The 20804-nt window shown below is 39.5% G+C and overlaps 1 protein-coding gene and 1 long non-coding RNA gene across 2 annotated transcripts; both read right to left on the bottom strand.

The window, feature by feature from the left end:
- Positions 1-1988: 1988 nt before the first annotated feature.
- LOC118766006 lies at positions 1989-4526 on the bottom strand. The gene is made up of 2 exons (XR_005001929.1): positions 4467-4526; positions 1989-2111 (listed from the first exon to the last, which is right to left on the bottom strand). It is a non-coding gene; the product is annotated as an uncharacterized LOC118766006 (long non-coding RNA).
- A 2127-nt stretch (positions 4527-6653) lies between these two features.
- Positions 6654-20067, bottom strand: LOC115218878 (dentin sialophosphoprotein). The gene is made up of 6 exons (XM_029788861.2): positions 19909-20067; positions 17874-18247; positions 16579-16853; positions 13502-13619; positions 7027-9591; positions 6654-6943 (listed from the first exon to the last, which is right to left on the bottom strand). The coding sequence occupies exons 2-5, from the start codon at positions 18178-18180 to the stop codon at positions 8234-8236; spliced, it is 2058 nt and encodes a 685-aa protein (XP_029644721.1). The 5' UTR covers positions 18181-18247; positions 19909-20067; the 3' UTR covers positions 6654-6943; positions 7027-8233.
- Between the last annotated feature and the right edge of the window lie 737 nt (positions 20068-20804).

Here is a 20804-nt window from a genome sequence, read left to right on the forward strand (position 1 = left end):
TCCCCGCTGTATGTGGCTGAGCATTATTCTGATGGAAGAACGCCTTTTGTCTTGAAACCAAAGATGGTTGTTTTCCTTCTAGCACTGACTTAAGCTGCTCACAGCAGATCTCCATTATCATTTGGTTTGGATTTAAAAGTTCTAAGTAAACTAATCCTTTCATATCCCACCAAACAGATAACACCTTGCATGGGTGAAGACCTTTTTCCTGGGGTACTGGTGTTTCTTCTTTCCCAACCTATTGTCTTTGGTGCTCGACATTTTTATAGAGAACCAATTTCTTGTCACTAGTTACTATTCAGTCCCCCAAAAAAGGTTCATTCGTGAGATGTAACAGCAAAGAAGCGCACACATTCACTCTCTGTGCACGATTAGACTGGCAAAGTTTCAGGAACCTATTGATCCAATTTGCTAACTTTTCCGAGGGCACACAAGTGTCGATGAATGGTTGAATGACCAAATCAAACCTTCTCTGCTAGTTCCTCAACAGTTACAATGGGATTTTGTTGTTTCACCAGGGTTTGCAACACATCCTCATTGAGCTCTACAGATCTTCCAGGACAAGGCTCGTCTTCTAGGCTGTAGTTTCTGGAACTACTGTTGACACTGGCTTACACTAATTGTCCAATCCCCATATACTGCATTAATATTCCTCACACTTTTCATTGTGTTGTTGCCTTTATTGAACTCATAAAGCAAAATATGTTCCTTTGCCACTTCCATTATAGCTTTAATATTGAGCAAATGAAGGAGCATGGCTCAGTGGTTAGAGCATTAGGCTCAGTTGTGAGATCAGGAGTTTGATGTCTCAGACCAGGCTGTGTTGTGTTGTTTTTTTTTATATTTTATTAGCAAGCCTCCCTTTGCAAATACCTGAAGGGCACAGAAAGTGTGTCTAAAGCCAGCTGGAGACGTTGATCTCCTGGGGCTAAAAAGCTACAGTAACACCCCCACTTTGTGGTTAGCCATATTGAGATGGCTTTTATACATTACATATTTAACTATCCTCAAAGCCATATCACAAAGTATTTTCTCAAATTATGAAAATATAACTTTAGTGGTGCATGACAATTGTGTGAAGTTTTGCAATGAACCACTGGTGGTACCTGTGGCAGTTGACGTTAATCAACTAACCTTTGCCTCTAACTTAGCTTTGTTAGAAACAATTGTTATTGCTGTGGGATTACGTATTTACAGAGCTCCAGTTTAGAGTGTGTTTTTTCATGAAGTAAAAAGGGTAAAGACTCCCTTCAGTCATGAATGACCATGTGATTGCACCTAGATGGTTACCCTCCAAAACACAAGTCCGAGCAAGGTTGTTTATGGAAGACCAGCAGTTGCTCATGCATACCAGCTTCCTGTTTCCATGCTACTGATGTTATCCAAAGGAAAGACAAGGGCCAGTACACTTGGAACCAGTGATGTCGCAACTAATTTCTGCAGCTGAGTGAACTGTAGCAACATGAAATAAAAGTAATTTGCTCAAGAACACAACATACAGCCCATTCTGGGAATCAAACTCACTACCTCATGATTGTAAATCCAATGCTCTAACCACTGAGCCATGTGCTTCTCATGGAGTACATAGCTTCTTATTCTGTTTTGGTCATAGGACCACAGCTATGCATCTGCTGTAGCCCTGGACCAATCAAAATCTTGAGTGGATTTGAAAGAAGCCCATTGTATATGTGTGTGTGCATGTCCCCACTCACACCACCACCACCACTTGATAACCAGTGTTGGTGTGTTTGCATCCCTGTAACTTAGTAGTTCGGCAAAAGAAACCAATAGAATAAGTACCGGGTTTTATAGCAAATAAGCACTGGGGTCAATTCATACGAGTAAGATCTCAGTAATCAATATAGCTCACATGGAGATTGTTGTGTCAATCAAGTAAAACCCTTCAAGGTGGTGCTCCAGCATGGCCTCATTAAAATGACAAACAATTACAGATAATGTAATCGGAAACAAAATACAGGATTGACACAGATGAAACATATCAGATTTTAGATCTGTTAAATTAGAGGCCGGCCAGTAATTAAGAACTTGTTAATAACACAGGAGTCTTTTTCCAGCAATGTAACTTGCACCCACACAATGTATCTATCTACCTATGCACACCAAAATGGAGGCAAAGCAAAGGGAGAGGAGTGGCTGTAAATATACCGCCTGCACTGACCCATAATCCTCATCCTTGTAACATATGTGGGCTTCTTTGCAAATCGTTGTCAGGAATCAAATGTTACATTCGAGAAAGGCATTATGACTGACAAAGAAAGTGTAGGTTGTTGGATCTTATGTCAAAACCAATTGGAGAGTCCATCACACTATATATAATGTACTGTTCCGTGATAGAAAGATCAACAAAAAAAAAGTACCCCATATGGTTAGAGATAAATATTATTTATTTAAAGGACACAAATACAAGTCTGTAAGTGCTACCAATAGTTTCATATGTTGAACAATATCTCAAAGATATTCATCAGGCACGAACCACATATCGTAACAAACTAAAATAAAACTGAATAAGAAACACAAAAAAAGCATATGAAACTATTAACAGCACTTAAAGACATATGTTGTGTCCTTTATATATATATTTTTATTTATGCACCCTTTTCAAGCCTAGCCAGGCTCATGGCATATGTGTTCCCCCCAGCTGTATGGGACGCCAGTCCATCGCATCGTTACTCAAGAAACAGGAAGAGAGAGCAAGAGAAAGTTGGGGTGAAAGAGTACAACAGGGGTCGCCACCATCCTCTGCCAGAGCCTTGTGGAGCTTTAAGTGTTTCCACTCAATAAACACACACAATGCCTGGTTTGGGAATCGAAACCCCCGAGTCCGCTGCCCTAACCACTGGGCCATTGCGCCTCCACAATATATACATACATATATATATATATGTATGTATGTATGTATATTAGGTTTTTGTACAGTTTCTACTTACTAAATTCACTCACAAGTTATTGGAAAGCCCGGGACTAAAGCATAAAATACTTGCCCAAAGTATTGCACAGTGGGTTGGAACCTGAAATTATTTAGTTAGGAATCAAACTTCTTAAACCACAAAGCTATGTAAAGTATTTTTGTTGTTCTTTTGACATATCATAACCAGCAACACTCCCTGCTCTTTAACTTCAGAAATATTTCATTTTGAAACACATTTCAAAAGCTTATTATTGTATAAACTGGATGGCCTTGAGACACCACTGTGTGGTTGTGCTAAAATGAAAACAAAGCTGTGCCTGGTACAGTAGTTACAAAGTTGATGACCTTAACAACTACTAGACACACATTTCAGTGGTAGTAACAGAATATACAAGTTGTTCAATTATTTGTGAGAAAAACACTCAAAGATTGAAAGGAGAATCTATATCAGTGATGGGCAAACTGCGGTCTGAAAGATTTTCTGAATGACATGCCTAATGAAAAAAGTTACCTCGATGAGCCATGTTCCATACAGCTTGTTTCTCAAAAAAGATTGTGCATGCTTGATCTACAGGGTCATTCAACATGCTAAAAACACCAGCCAAATCTCCTTCAAATCACATTCTACAATCTTAAAAGAATACACCATATCTTAAAAAAAAAAAGGAAAAAAAAAGGGGGGGGCTGGATGGTTGCAGCTGGAAAACCATCAATCAGATTTACCTGATTAAGGCTGATCTGAGGCTAAACAAGGAACCTCAACATCAGACATGGCTTATCATCAGGTGGGTTACACTAATAAAAGCTTTCAAGGTAATTTTTCACTTTGGTATACCATTCAGAAAATCCCACAAGCTGCAGGATACTTATGACTGCTATTTCTAACTAACTGAGCAATCAGAGAGAGAGAGCAGTCAAAACACACTGGAACCTACTGCCTTAACATCAAAAAATAAAAAAGAAAACCAGGAGTGGCTTTGTGGTAAGAAGCTTGCTTCCCGTTCACATGATTCCGAGTTCAGTCTCGCTGTGTGGCACCTAAGGCAAGCATTTTCTACTATAGCCTCGGGCCAACCAAAGCCTTGTGAGTGGATTTGGTAGACGAAACTGAAAAAAGCCCATCATATGTATATATGTGTGTGTGTGTGTGTGTGTGTGTGTGTGTATGCATGTGTGTCTGTCTTTATATGTTTGTACCCCCATCAGCACTTGACAACTGGTGTTAGTGTGTTTACATTACCATAACTTAGTTTTTACAAAAAAGACTGATAGAATAAGTACTAGGCTTAAAAAAAAGTCCTGGGGGTTGATTTATTCAACTAAAACCCTTCAAGGTGGTGCTCCAGCATGGCCACAGTCAAATGGCAAACAAATAAAGATAATGTAATCGGAAACAAAATACAGGATTGTCACAGATGAAACATATCAGAATTTAGATCTGTTAAATTGGAGGCCGGCCAGGAATTAAGAACTTGTTAATAATACAGGAGTCTTTTTCCAGCAATGTAACTTGCATCCACACAATGTATCTATCTACCTATGCACACCAACATGGATTAATATAAAATTTAACAATCCCCATAAATTTGGAATTTGTGTATTTTTTTTTTATAATGTTTTACAAATAAGATTTCTTTATTCAAATATTAATTTTATTGGAAGGATTAAAAGAAAAGAAAAAAAATAGAAGAAACAAATGTAAAGTTTTCATTTAAAAAAAAAAAATTTGGTAACGCTTTTTTTTTTTTCCTTTTCCTTTTAAATGTAAATCGTTCTACTCTTTTTTAATTAATTAATTAATAGAAAAACAAATGTATTTTACAAATATAAACAATTAAAAAGAATAATAAAAAGAAAAAAAAAATCAACAACTAAACCATTGAACCATTTCTATTCAGAATAAAAAAACAAAACAAAACAAATGAACAAGCAAGCATCCATCAAACATTCAAACTCACTCTTATTCATTATAAGCATATATAAATTGTTATACATTTACAAGTGTGTTCTCATCAAATTAACACTGCACAAAGCAGAATGAATTAAGTTTGCTGTCAATAAGAGGAAAAAGATCTGATAGTTTCAAGCAGAGACTTTCATCAGAGAAGACAGAAAATTATATTGATGACGGGCAAACACTGCTCAAAATATTTGACTTACTAGTCTTCTTCCTCACAGCAAACCAATATATTCTTTTTTGTGAGTGTTTTAATATTTAACCATTTGCCAACAGAGACCATCACTATTTTCTTCATATTCTACTGTTTTACTTTCTTTTCCTTTGTTTTTTATTTTTCCTTACTGTTTAGTTTTATTTTCAATCTCAGGCAAATAAAGTTATAAAATGGAGACAAACATCAAATCTCTGCATTATTCTACTTTTTTTACTTTTTGTAATAAATCAGTATCATCAATGAGCTCTCTCTCTCTCCATCTCTCTCTCTCTCTCGCAAAACACTCACAGCTCTTTTGCAGATACACAAATATATACACATTCAAACACAAATACACACACACACACACACATCACTGACACACATTGTCCATACACACATACATGCACAGATATATTATAAAACTACAAGGAGGCCAAGTGCCAGGATCACCATGCCGGCTGGTAAATGTATAAATAACCATAGCATAACATATAGAAATATATACAGATTAAACTAGTGTATTGTATATAAATAGAACAGTACTGACATACCCCACAACACCCACCCAACCAATTTCTGTCCCTCTCCCTCGACCAACATTGTACCCACAAAGTCTCACATTTTGTTTTCAGAAAATTTTTTTTTATTTATATATATATATTTTTTTTTTTTTAAACTATTTTCCTTCGTTTTTTTTTTTTCTCCTCAACTTCAGAACTGTCTTGATGTGTGTAATGTATTTATTGTTTTTCTCTACATCAGAACTGTCAGTAACTTGTTTCTGTATGAGTGAGAGAGAGAGAGATTGCATCTTCATATGTATGTGCATGTATGATATATATATATATACACATGTACATACTATTTTTATTGGCTTTAGTCATTCACAGTTATAGCCATGCTGGGAAATAGCAGCACTAGCATCATCATCACTGTGTGTGTGCGTGTGTTTGTGTGTATATATATATATATATATATATACACACATACATATATATGTGTGTGTATATATATATAAATATATATGTGTGTGTGTGTGTGTGTATATATATATATATATACACATACACACATACATATAAATATATATATATACACATACATGTGTATGTATATGAGTATACATATACGCACACACATTACACATGGGAATGAGTTTGTGTGAAACTGCATACATGAGTTATATGAATGTATGTATATATATATATATATATGTACGTATGTAATGAATGTGTGTAACAAAGGATGTGTATATGTTTGTGCATGTGACTGTTTTTCATGTATGGACGTGTGTGTGTGTACAATGAACATGTATACATACATAAAAAAAACAACAACAAATGCGTCTCATATGTGCATGCGTACATGTGCACAAGGACACCAATGATGCTGCAGAGTGCTTCGGTTTTGTGCATTAAAACACTAGACATTGCAGTAGAGACAGCTGGAAACAAGATTGATAAAGACCAAGTAGTAGCCGATCAAGAAGAAGAAGAAGAAGAAGAGGAGGAGGAGGAGGAGAAAGGAACAGGTATTTTAAGCCGGCTCTTTTTTTTTTTTTTTTTTCAAAGTTTTTTTTTTTGTTGTTGTGTGTGTGTTGTATGTTATTACATACCGCCTTGCTCTCCTGAAACACCACAGGTAGTTGACACTCACAAAGATTCTATGCACACACACACATACACGTGCAGACAAAGACAAACACACACACACAATCACTACGTCACATCACATTACAGGTATGATATGATTTTGTTGTTGATTGAGATGATGCTAATGCTGTATAAAACCGTTGTATCCAATTCATAAATGCACCATGACATCACCATTGTATACACACACAAGTATATACATACATCTATGTAAGTACATACATACATACATAAATATATATATATGTGTGCGTATATATATATATTATATATATATATATATGTATACATGTGCAAATACATACATATGTAAGTATATATAAATATATACATAAACCTTGCCAACCCAGTTGTCCTTTCTTTTTCAATTTTAGTTTTAAATCCTCACCCCTTTGATATCAATACCTTCCCCCCATCCCTAGATCCCCAGTGTCTTCCATACCCATCCCACCCAACGCAGCAATTAATGATAACTGAATTATTAATATACAATAAATTTCAACCCTTGCCACCATCACCACCAACCCGTCAAAAAAAAAAAACCCCAAAACAAACCCCTAAATTTTTTGTTGTTGTTGTTGATCTGTCTTATCACAGTATGTCAGACGCGTCACTTGGAGAATGAGAAAGAGAGGAGAGGGTAGAGAGGAAAGAGAGAGAGAGAGAGAGAGAAAGAGAACAATTTTCCCACAACAGTGATGACATGTCAAACCCACCCCACCCAACCACCGAAAACCACAAAGACCATCATTTGCTTCCACCTCTTGCTTTTTCTTTACTTCCCACAAGGGGCCAAACAAGGACAGACAAAGGGATTAAGTCGATTACATCACCCCAGTGCGTAACTGGTACTTATTTAATCGACCCCGAAAGGATGAAAGGCAAAGTCGACCTCGGCAGAATTTGAACTCAGAACGTAGTGGCAGACGAAATACTGCTAAGCATTTCGCCCGGCGTGCTAACATTTCTGCCAGCTCGCCGCCAACTAATGCCTCCTCCTCGTGTTGACTCATTCATCCAAGGTCAATAAGCCATAATCACTGGTATGTGTCCTACATATGTCAACTGTGCCAATCGGCATAGCCTGTTTCGTCCCTGTCCATCGTTGCTGCTGAATCCATCCTTGTCGGTCACTGTGGCCATCATTTCCATTTGATGCCATCAGCCCTCCATCTCTGTCCCTTATTGTCAATCATTACTACCCCTTCCCACCACCCTATTGCTTTGTCTGCTTGTAGTCATCACCAGTCCCACCCCAGTGTTATCACTGTCGCAATATTTTGTCCTCTGTCTCCGTGTGTTGTCTGTTTAAGCCCTTACCCCAACCCCCAGAAACCACAACAACAACAACAAGATCTCATTTCAGTGCCAACAGTTTCCTGAAGGATAAGAAAAAAAAAACAAAAGGGGCAGTAGGTGGGAAAAGAAGAGAAAGAGGAAATAAGAGTGGAGTGTGGTCTGGGGAGGTTGCTTGCACTCACAGCCAAAACTTGTGCTCACAGCCTGTAGTACATGAGAAAAGACTTGAGTGCAGGTGGCAGGGGTAGCTTCTCTACTCGCTCCTTCATGTATTTCGTGATGGATACCCTTGGAGCCCGCTCAGTGCTCTCGGTGAGGTTGTAGCCGGAACCCTGTGACCAAGCACCGCTGTCGGTGCCCGGTGAATCTTTGTTACTTCCGCTACTACTGTCTTTCCTGCTACCCCTACGATTGCTACTGTTGTCGCTATTGCCTGTTCCACTGTTTTTCATCCCACAGTCTATGTCTGACTGGTCGCTGGTCACTCCGACAGTGCCAGATGTGTCGTTGCTCGGACTAGTTGATGACCACCACTGCTTGCCGACAATGATGTTGGTGGTGGCGGCGGTGGTGGTAGTAGTAGAGGTGGTGTTGTTGTTGGCGGCAGTGGAAGTTGTGGTCACAGGAGCCGTTGCTGAAGTGCTAGTTATGGTCTCGGTACATGCCATTTCTTCCTCTTCTGCCTCCTGTTGCTCTGTCTCTTTCTCATCCTTCTCCTGCTGCACAGGCATATTGCCATTCAGCAGGTTTGCATTGGTGAAGCCAAAGTTCTCGTCTTCATCATCGGAATCAGAGTCATCCTCCTCCTCCTCTTCCTCTTCCGTGAGCATCTCTTGTGGCTCATTCAGATTAAAAGATGGCGATGAGGATGCAAAGGCTCCAGGCTGCTGCTCTTCTTGGGGTTTCAAGGGACTCCTTTCTGCAACTGTTCCTCCTCCAGATGTTGCTGCTGTTGCTGCTGCTGCCACCACCGCTGTTGAGTTCCTCTCTCCTTCTCGTCTGCCACTACGGCGACTAATTCTGGTGCCAGCGCCCTCTATATGGTACAGCATGTCCTCTTCCTCTTCTCTGCTGCCCCCTGTGCTGATGAGAATACCTTCTTTCGGGCCGTTGCGTGAGAAGAAACGGTAGCGTGCAAGTTTCCTGGCACGTGGTGTCGATGTGCCATCTCCTGGCTCATCAACATCCATTTTATCACTGGATTTGGAGATCTTTGAGCCCACTCGCCGCCTGGGGTTTGCGCTGGACGGCATCTCACTGTCATCTTTGTTTTGGTCTGGGTCAGAACTCTGACCCCGACCTGAACTCGAGGTGGAATCTTGGTCGACGCCATCGTCCTCGTAGTCGTCCTCGTCTTCATAGTCATCATCATCTTCCCCTTCTCCTTCGTCTTCACTGGAGAAGTTCTGCAACATCATCTGGAACTTGATGCCAGTCTTCCGTGAGCACTTGCTGGGTGGCTGTTTGTCTTGGTGGTTTTCCAGTATCAGGTCACGCAGAATGCAACGAATGGTTAATCTTGCGGCTTCCTGTAAAGTTGGCATGGTTACTTCAGCTGAAATATATAGAAAAAGAAAAAGAAATCATGTTAAATCAGTAATAATAATAATAATAATAAAAATTTTACAAATAATTTAAACTTCATGAATAACAATAATAATGATCTTAACTGATCAAAAGTGTTATCATGTACATTGTTTTGTCTTGGTATAAAAGATGGACTACAGCAAATATTCTGCTCAATACCACAGATTTGCTTGTCAGTTGTTTGACCTTAACCAGTTGAGCATGTCCCTTAGTGGCTGACAATATGTGCATCTCTGATCACGAGCAGAAGTAGTGGGGGAGCATCACAGCCGTGTGTTGAAAGGAATTCTTGGAGGTTTGGATAATTCACCTTTGGCAATATGGGTGGTTTGTTCAGCATCCTTAAACAACCCTTAATCAGGGACCTTTTGAGTGGGATGGGTTACTCGACCAGAAGAAAATTCTAACTGGACCCCACCTGCAAGGTCATGTGCTGTTTATCTTGATCTGAGATCACAGTGTCGCGCACATATGGTTGTGATGCATTTGCCTAGTGTACCCTTATCAGACGGGTTGTTATGACGGGTATACTGGGCTTCGTATATTTTACCCCAGTGCCACTTTGATGGCATGCACTGCTCTTTCACATAATAATAATAATAATTGAAATCAAATTCAATGACAGGCATCTATGTAAGTGGAGCGCTAAGAGCACCATTCGAGCGTGATCGTTACCAGCATTGCTTTACTGGCACTTGTGCCAGTGACACGTGAAAAAGCATTCAAGCGAGGTCATTGCCAGTGCCGCTGGACTGGCTCCTGTGTACCATCTGAGCGTGGTCATTGCCAATACCGCCTGACTGGCCCTTGTGCCGGTGGCAAGTAAAAGCACCCACTACACTCTCAGAGTGGTTGGCGCCAAATCAAGATTGGAGCCTGGTGCAGCCATCTGGTTTGCCAGACCTCAGTCAAATCGTCCAACCCATACTAGCATGGAAAGTGGACGTTAAACGATGATGATGATGATGATGATGAATAATGGTTTCTAATTTATGAATGAGGCCAGCGAGTTTGATGGAAGTGGGTTGTTCATTGATATCATCAACCATTGTACTTGACTGGTACTTTATCATATTGACCTAGTGAAAGGATAAAAAGCAAAACAGACAGCAGGATGCAAAACCTCAACCTAATGAGCCAGGAGAGATTCTGCAAAAGGGTTCTGTCCAACATTAATGATTCAGCCAATACACTGCTTTATAATAACAATTCTTTCTGATTCAGGCACAAAGCCAGCAATTTTGAAGGGGAAGGAAGTAGTTAATACTATTGAACCCACTCTGCACCCCAGTAATTTACTGGTACTGTATTCTATCAGCCCCAGAAGGATGAAAAGTATAGTGAACCTAAGCTGGAATGATACCACAAAGCATATTTTCTAACCTTCACAATTCTGCCAGCTTGCCACTTTATAATAATGGTTTCAAATTTTGGCACAAGGCCAGCAACTTTGGGGGAGGGAGTAAGTCAATAACATTGACCCCAGTGTTTTACTGGTACTTATTTTACTGACACTGAAAGGACAAAAGGGAAAGGTGACCATGGCAAAATTTGAACCCAGAACATGAAGAGGGATGAAATACCTATTTCTTTATTACCCACAAGGGGCTAAACACAGAGGGGACAAACGGATTAAGTCGATTACATCAACCTCCAGTGCGTAACTGGTACTTAATTTATCGACCCCAAAAGGATGAAAGGCAAAGTCGACCTCGGCGAAATTTGAACTCACAACGTAGCAGCAGACGAAATATGGCTACGCATTTCGTCCGGCATGCTAACGTTTCTGCCAGCTCACCGCCTTAAGGGATGAAATACCGCTAAGTATTTCACCCAGTGTGCCGCCTTACGCCACTTTGTAATAATGCTGGCTTTTAATACTTAGCAGAGAAATGACCTCTGGACAGTGTTTCAGTTAGTTTTAATATGTTAAACAAAATTAATATATTACCAAACAATAAATGCAGAGTTGACATAGGCACAGAAAATAACCCAAGGCTTTCCAAATGTATAAACCATAGTTTACATGTCTGTGTATAACAGAATGAAACTTCAAATGAAAAAATCGGTATGTAACTTTGATATGATAAATAGGCGTAGTGTAAAAATTTTCACAAGTATTTTCAAAGTATCTCAAAGAAAACTTTGTAATAATTTATTTTTAATGAAAACAATAGAGAGAGAGAGAGAGAGAGAGAGAGAGAGAAGGAGACAGTGCTGCAAGGAAAGAAAATTAGAAGTAACAGAGTGTGTGGGTAAAGATGAAAAGTATTAAATTAAATAACAGAAGGGATACAACTGAAGTGAGAGAGTGTGAAGAGAGAAAAATATAAAAAATGAGAGAGAAGTTAAAAGAATAGGGAAAGAAAAAGGCTAATAGTAACAGGGGTAGTAAACAAAACGATGGGGGTGGGTGGGAGAGAAGCAGTGTTGCATGGAAACAGAGTAGAAGAAAAGTGCAATAGAAAGGAGACAAAGAAGGAAGAGAGTAAGATGTTAAAAACGCTGGCCATCTCGCAGTAAATCAAAACCAGTTTTCTGATAGCATAATGTGCTGCCCTTCCCAATATCAACCACTTTACCAGAAGTACTAGATCCACATTATTGTGGTACCAACACTGGAGAGGTTGTTGGGTCTTTCATATAAGTAAAAGGTTCCCCACAAGGCTTGTAATTATTTTGGCAAGTATCTACAGTTGATGTGAAAGAAAATAAAATGTTGAAGAAGGATGCTTGTTTAACCCTTTCGTTACCAACCCGGCTGAAACTGGCTCTGGCTCTGTAGTACAAATGTCTTGTTTTCATAAGTTTTGAATTAAAATCTTCCACCAAGCCTTAGTCACAATTTATGTTCCTAACACTAGCTGAATGATAACTAAGTTATTTTACTAAATTCTTTGTTATATTTAAAGTAATTAAAAAAAACAGAGCATCTCAAAATAAATACATTAACGAAAGAGTTAACTCCAGATCACTCTAAATCACTGGTTCTCAACCATTTAAAAAAAAATTATGGACCCCTTTGATGCTTAAAAACTAGGTTTACAGATACTTCTTTCAAAATCCCTATTTTGTTCATCACACCACATTCACTTGTTTAGTTTGAATTATGTAAAATGTCAGAGAAAGAAACTGAGCTGTTTCTTGCAATACATACATCAAAACCAAAATTTTTTCATGGACTCTTAAAATATTGGGTTGTCCAGAAAGTTTGTACCGATTTATAGTATCTTACCGTTCGACTTATTTTAGAACATGGTTGAGTCCATAAAATAGGATTTGACTACACCTCCATTTGGAGCACAGTTTAAGCTATCTTTTTGTGGAAGAAGATTTATGTTCCTATAACCTGTGTTAATTCTGTAACCCTTTAAAATGGAAGATAAGAAAGTTCATTTTTGACACTTGATGCTTGTTTTTGTTACATGTTATTCCGTGTTCTGAATACTTTTATTTTAATAAATGTTGCTTACTGCAAGTTATGGATGATTCTTTTATGACTTCATTGCTTTCAGGCTTAGCTTAAGGTATTTTCGCACCTGACATCACAAAATGCGTCTGAATAAACATTGCCGGACAGCAAATAGAGACTCTGACATTGCTTAGAAAATAATTTTCATTTTTAACCTCGTATATAATATGCACTAGGGATTTTGACCGTTAAATTTTGGGAAAAAGATTAAGGATTATACTCGAGGATTTACGGTATGTGAAAAAATATCTGACAGTTGGAGAGAGAGAGAGATAATAGCATTTAAGGAATAGAAAGAGTAAGAAAGAAAATTAAGCAGAAATACAGATGACAGAAGAGAGAAAGACAGAGAGAAGAGGCAAAAAGAAACAAAAAGTAAAAAAGAAATTATACAAAGAGAACTCACGTAATTCACAGACATTTGAAGCCTGGCTTTTAGTTGGCATAATAAGAGAGGCAAAGGACACAGGTAGCACAATTTTGGTCTCCCATGAAATTTCACTGACTCGACAGGTCTGGACCAGCTGGAAGAAGAAAGTAAAAGAGAAAAGTTAGTTTAAATCAGTATTTTATATTTTTTAATTCCTACTTTGGTCATTACTATGGGATTCTGTACTGAGAGGATTTATTTCTAAGATGCAAGTGTGTGTAAAGTTTCTTCTTGATGGAAGACTAGCAGTTGCCCATGTATCTAAAAGTCTCCCTTTTCCAAGTAAACACAGAACACAGCAATTGGGAGTGGCTGCTTGGACACTGGAAATTTACATGGTTGACTGAATATTGAACCCATTCTGGTGACAATATTTTTTGGTGCTAGAAGCAAACACACACACACACACACACACACAAACGTGTACAAGCAGAAGTATACAGATACAGACAGAAAACAGTTACAGAAAACAATTACAAGTTATTAATTGAAAACAACTGACATAAACACACTTCTCTCCCCATACATATAAAAAGAAATAGGCTTACACACATGAACAGAAAGAGAGGAGGAAGGGAGAGAGAGAGAGAGAGACATTTAATTGGCTGTGTGGTAAGTAGCTTGCTTACCAACCACATGGTTCTGGGTTCAGTCCCACTGTGTGGCACCTTGGGCAAGTGTCTTCTACTATAGCCTCGGGCCGACCAAAGCCTTGTGAGTGGATTTGGTAGACGGAAACTGAAAGAAGCCCGTCGTATGTGTGTGTGTGTATGTTTGTGTGTCTGTGTTTGTCCCCCCCCCCACATCGCTTGACAACCGATGCTGGTGTGTTTACGTCCCCGTAACTTAGCGGTTCGGCAAAAGAGACCAATAGAATAAGTACTAGGCTTCCAAAGAATAAATCCGGGGTCGATTTGCTCGACTAAAGGCAGTGCTCCAGCATGGCCACAGTCAAATGACTGAAACGAGTAAAAGAGTAAAGAGGTCTCTAACTGAAATGCCTCTCCCCTCTCAAAAAATTCCTTGTCTTGCAAATTACCCGATGACCCTGCCGGTGCTGATGCCATGTAAAAAGTATCCAGTCCCCACTGTGAAGTGGTTGGTATTTGAAAGGGCATCCAGCTGCAAAAACCATGCCAAAACTGACCTTGCCTGTACTAGTGCCACATAAAAAGCACTCAGTCTACTCAGCAGGGTGGTTGGTGTTAGGAAGGGCATCCAGTTGTAAAAACCATGCAAAAACTGACACAGTGGTCTGGTGTAGTCTTCTACCTAGCCAGCTCCTGTCAAACCGTCCAACGCATGCCAGCATGGAAGGCAGACATTAAACGATGATGATGATGATGATGAACTGAAATGTACATGCATCGAATTGGTTCATCAAACCTTGGAATACACCAGCAATGAAAGAATATGCTGGAAAGTGTGTCTTGACACAGAGAGAGAGAGAGAGAGAGAGATTTCAGGTGATGAAGAAAGTAATTGTTTATACAAATGATTCCATCAACTTTGAGATGTTGAAAGCAAAAGCAATAAATCAGTAGTTATTAAGGGCAGGGAAATTGCCTTTCTTGAGAATGGTATAAGGTACAAAAATCACGTAGCAACCATGTGGTTTTGGATTTCATCTCACTGTATGGTGGCCCTTCCTACTATAACTCTGAGCTGACCAACAGCTTGTGAATGAATGTGTGTGTGAGTTTGTTATTTCTTTTATAGCACACAAGGGGCTAAATATAGAGGGGACAAACAAGGACAGACAAAAGGATTAAGTCGATTATATCGACCCCAGTGCGTAACTGGTACTTAATTTATCGACCCCGAAAGGATGAAAGGCAAAGTCAACCTCGGCAGAATTTGAACTGAGAATGTAATGGCAGGCAAAATACCTATTTCTTTACTACCCACAAGGGGCTAAACACAGAGGGGACAAACAAGGACAGACAAAGGGATTAAGTCAATTACATCGACCCCAGTGCGTAACTGGTACTTATTTAATCGACCCCAGAAGGATGAAAGGCAAAGTCGACCTCAGCGGAATTTGAACTCAGAATGTAACGGCAGACGAAATATGGCTACACATTTCACCCGGCATGCTAACGTTTCTGCCAGCTCGCCGCCTTGTCTGTGTGTGTTTGTGTGTGTTTATGTGTGTGTGTACATGTGATTTTGTTTCATAGGAGACATAAATATTGCAAAGACATCACACACATATACACACGTGCTTGTGGCTGTGTAGTTAAGATATTTGCTTCCCAACTATATGGCATATGGTTTTGGGTTCAGTCACACTGTGTAGTTATCTTGGGCAAGTGTCTTCCATAGTGCCAGGATTCCCAAAGCCTTATGAGTGAATGTGGTAGACAGAAAATGAAAGAAGCCTGGCATGTACACGCATGTGTGTGTGTGTGTGTGTACGAGTGCCCTTGTTTTGACATCACATGACAGTTGTAAATCATAAAAAATGATGTCTTGTTTCCAATACTCCATAGAATGGACTATTGGCCATGGGGAAATATTACCTTACTTGGAAACAGATGAAGGTTGGTGACAGAAAGAGCATCAGGCCATGAAAAATCTGCCTCAATGAATTTCATCAGACCCATGCAGGCATGGAAAAGTGGAAGCTAAGACAATTATTGATGATGATGATTTCTGTTCATTAAATTTCTCTTGCAAGGCCCTAATAGAGGACACCTACCCTGCTAGGTGCCATACAGTGGAATTGAACTAAAAACCATGTGATTGCCAAGTGAACTTGTTAACCACACAACTAACTTTAAGCTTAAAATGATGAGAAAGAAAATGACATTTGAAAGATTCTTTTTCAAGTTGTGAAATATTCTGCAATAAGTTTGGCGTTAGGAAGGGCATCCAGCTGTAGAAACTCTGCCAGATCAAGATCGGAGCCTGGTGCAGCCATCTGGTTCGCCAGCCCTCAGTCAAATTGTCCAACCCATGCTAGCATGGAAAGTGGATGTTAAATGATGATGATGATGAAGTAACAATCCCCCACTCACCAAAATTAACAACTACAAAAACAACAACATTACCTGTTCTTTGAGGGGCATAACAAGAATGCCTCCAATGCTGATTAAATTCTTCATGTAGTTTTCATGTTCAGCCGGACAAGCAGCACCACAGTAGACGCGGTCATAAAGGCGGATTCCAGAACCGAGCTGCAAACAGTTGCCAACTGTAAACTTTGGTTCACAGAAATCAAATTCATCGAACATCTCCGACTTGGCTTTGAACTCTTCCAGTCTCTCGTTGGCATATTCCACTACATCTGGGTGAATTTCAATCCCATGATTTATTCCATAAGGGCCTTAACAAAATAATAAAAAAAAAAAAAATAATGAAGTGAGATGTAGTAATAGACGACTACTATTGCCTATATATGCATACTACACTAAGTTACAGGGATGTAAACACACCAGCATCGGTTGTCAAGCGATGTTGGGGGGACAAACACAGACACACACACACACAGAGATATATATATATATATATATATATATATATATATATACGACGGGCTTCTTTCAGTTTCCGTCTACCAAATCCACTCACAAGGCTTTGGTCGGTCTGAGGCTATAGTAGAAGACACTTGCTCAAGGTGCCACGCAGTGTGACTGAACCCGGAACCATGTGGTTGGTAAGCAAGCTACTTACCACACAGCCACTCATGCACAAGATTATGTAACTAGTTACACAATACCCGAGAAGTGGATAGGGTGACTGTTATAGCCAGGATACCTGTGATCATTGATACACATTCAAGCCTAACCTGTAGATAAATGATGACAGTTTTCTCCAATTAGGTATTATAGTCAAATAGCCTTCTTTCAGCTATTATCTAGACTGTGTATGGAATGGGGCAGCAAAAGTGACACTGTCTCATATATGTATGCAGTCCAATGTAGGTTTTCTATAAGTTTTGTAGAGATCACAAACTTACTGGGACTAAAGAGAGGAATCCTTATGTTTTTTATATTAGGTTGCTATGAAAGATAATAACTGTATTTTCAGGCATACAAGTTGGCATATATAATGTAAACATTCATATGTTGTCACTATCTTTCCAAATTCTGCTGCATTCCCCCATGTAAACTTTGGCCCTTGAAAGTTGTTTTGATCTATAAGACAACCTACCCTTTTTTGACAGTCAATTTTGGTCAGAAAAATTTGGCATGTAGAGATAATGAGGATTAAATATAAATATTCAGGTGTGATAAATAAATATGGTGTTCTAATTCAGGTGTGTTAAAAATCAGAAAGTGTAAGAGGAAGAGCAAAAGAAAAATAGCTGAGAGAAAGACAGACACACAGACAGAAACAGACTTACCAAGAATCAACCCAGCCATGGTGCTGAGATAACCAGTGCCACTGCCAAGGTTCAAAAAGGAGAGGCCAGGCTTCAGTTTCAAGGACTCCATCACCTCAGAGTAGATGCAAGGAGCCGACAAGTGTAGGTTGCCATATTTCCACGCGACATCCTTATAAGCATCATCACGGCACTCTGGTAAGTAATAGTCGGCCCTGTCGACAGCACGGAATATTTTTTCAATCAGGGGATTACTGATGTATGTGCTCTCCACCAAGTTATCCACAAGGTCATCGTTATCTTCACCAGTACTTACAAATCCACCCATCGCTTTCGGTTTTCTAGTTCTGTTTTAACTCCACCTTTATTTCCTTTCTTCCTTTGTTGTTATAACACTGCAATGAAGAGAATAAATAAGAAATTGAAATACAGGTTATATACGCAGGCATGGCTGTGTGGTTAGGGAGCTTGCTTCCTAGCTACATGGTTTCGGGTTCAGTCCCACTGCGTGGCACTTTGGGTAGGTGTCTTCTACTATAGCCCCAAGCTGACTGGAGCTTTGTGATTGAATTCGGTAGGTGGAAGTTACTGCCGTGTGTGTATGTGTGCGTATAGCTGCTCAGTGCCTCTCCAAAAGAGAGAGAGAGGGATATAGGGCACAGGCACGGTTGAGTGGTTAAGAACTTTGCTTCCCAACCACATGGTTTGGGGTTCAGTCCCACTGCTGCATAGTCTTCTACTATAGCCCTGGACCAACCAAAGCCTTATGATTGGATTTGATGAACAGAAACTGAAAGAAGCTATAGTCTATGTGTGTATATATTGGGTCATCCCATAAAAAATGCGGTTTTTTCAATTGCATGAAAAGTCACAGGGGGATGGGATAAACTACCTGCATCAACTTGCTATAAAAGCAGATAATTTTACCTTGGTCTTATTCTTAGTACCAGTTATGAAGAGTGCAGTTCAATTTTAACAGCTACTTTTTCAAAGTTATAATGGAAGTGACAAAGGAGCATATTTGGCATATTTTACTTTATGAGTTCAATAAAGGCAACAACACAATGGAAAGTGTGAGGAATATTGATGCAGACCATAAGTGTAAGCCAGTGTCAACGGTAGTTCCAGAAATTCCGAGCCAGAAACTACAGCCTAGAAGACGAGCCTCATCCTGGAAGATCAGTAGAGCTTGATGGAGATATCCTGCAAACCCTGGTAGAACAAAATCCCATTGTAACTGTTGAGGAACTAGCAGAGATGCTTGGATTTGGTCATTCAACCGTTCATTGACACCTGCATGCCATTGGAAAAATCAGCAAATTAGGTCAATGGGTTCCTTATAAACTTTCCGAGTTTAATCGCACACAGAGAGTGAATGTATGCTCCAGAATCTGCCGACATCAAACCAGTCCTTACCGATGAGGCGATGGAAATTGCCAAAACTGGCTGTCAGTATAAGGAATTCTCAAACGGTGTTTTCAAACGATTACAGTCTCTGTCAGTATATATGTATACAATTATGTGCTTTGACTACAGAATTAGAACATTTTAGCTCTTATTTCTAGCAATGTAGGTGTTTCTAACACTCTAGTCACATTTAGTGATGATTATGGCATTCCTTTTTGGTGAAACATTGCAAACTGCTGTCTACATTAATTGTATTTATATAATTAAATTTATATATAGGTGCACACATGGTTCCGGGTTCAGTCCCACTGCATGGCATCTTGGGCAAGTGTCTTCTGCTATAGCCCCGGGCCGACCAATGCCTTGTGAGTGGATTTGGTAGATGGAAACTGAAAGAAGCCTGTCGTATATATGTATGTATATATATGTGTGTGTGTGCATGTGTTTGTCCCCCTAGCATTGCTTGACAACCAATGCTGGTGTGTTTACGTCTCCGTCACTTAACGGGTCGGCAAAAGAGACCGATAGAATAAGTCCCGGGGTTGATTTGCTCGACTAAAGGTGGTGCTCCAGCATGGCCACAGTCAAATGACTGAAACAAGTAAAAGAGAGAGAGTATATATATTTAGTATTAAAGGATGGTACTTACAATAATAAATATAACTCGGTGAGGCAGCAAGCCTGTCAGCTGACTTCATGCAAGTAGTTCTCAACAAGCTGACACTAGATCACACAGCATCATTAGATCACTGTTCATTCAGTCAGTTGTGGATTACCTCTGCATCAATGCAAATGGAATTTGATATCACTGGAAATAACAACAACAATAATAATAATAATAATAATATAACAGAATAATTAAAGGATCCCATAACAGAAAGACAAAAATCTCAGCCCTAGCAATCATCCAATAAAAAACAAAAAAGCATCCATTAATGTTCTTTCAAAGACTGTATATTGCTAGCGTGGCTTTTATTAAAGCTGCAAAATTTTCACAAAACTGTTATTCAGAGTTTCACATTCCAGTTCATCGGACAGTTGTGATCAATATTGTATTTATTGCAGCTGTCTGGCGAATGGGAACATTAACTTTGAGTAACATTTTTGTGAAAATTTTGCTCCTTTAATAAAAGTATCATCATCATCATCATTGTTGTCATTTAACGTCCGCTTTCCATGCTGACATGGGCTGGATGGTTTGATTGAGGACTGGCAACCTAGGAAGCTGCACCAGACTCCAATCTGATTTGACGATGTTTCTACAGCTGGATGCCCTTCCTAACGCCAACCACTCCGACAATATAGTGGGTGATTGTTACGTGCCACCAGCATAGGAGCCAGCCAGGTGGCATTGGCATTGACCACACTCGAATGATGCTTTTTACATGCCACCTGCAAAGGTGCGAGTCAGGTGGCACTGGCATTAGTCATGCTTGAATGGTGCTTTTTACATGCCACCAGCACAGGAGCCAGTCTGGCAGCACTGGTATCGGTCACGACTACAATTTCACTTGGTTCGACAGATCTTCACAACCACAGCATATT

The sequence above is a fragment of the Octopus sinensis genome, linkage group LG14, assembly GCF_006345805.1.
Source record: "Octopus sinensis linkage group LG14, ASM634580v1, whole genome shotgun sequence".
Taxonomy (NCBI): Eukaryota; Metazoa; Mollusca; class Cephalopoda; order Octopoda; family Octopodidae; genus Octopus; species Octopus sinensis.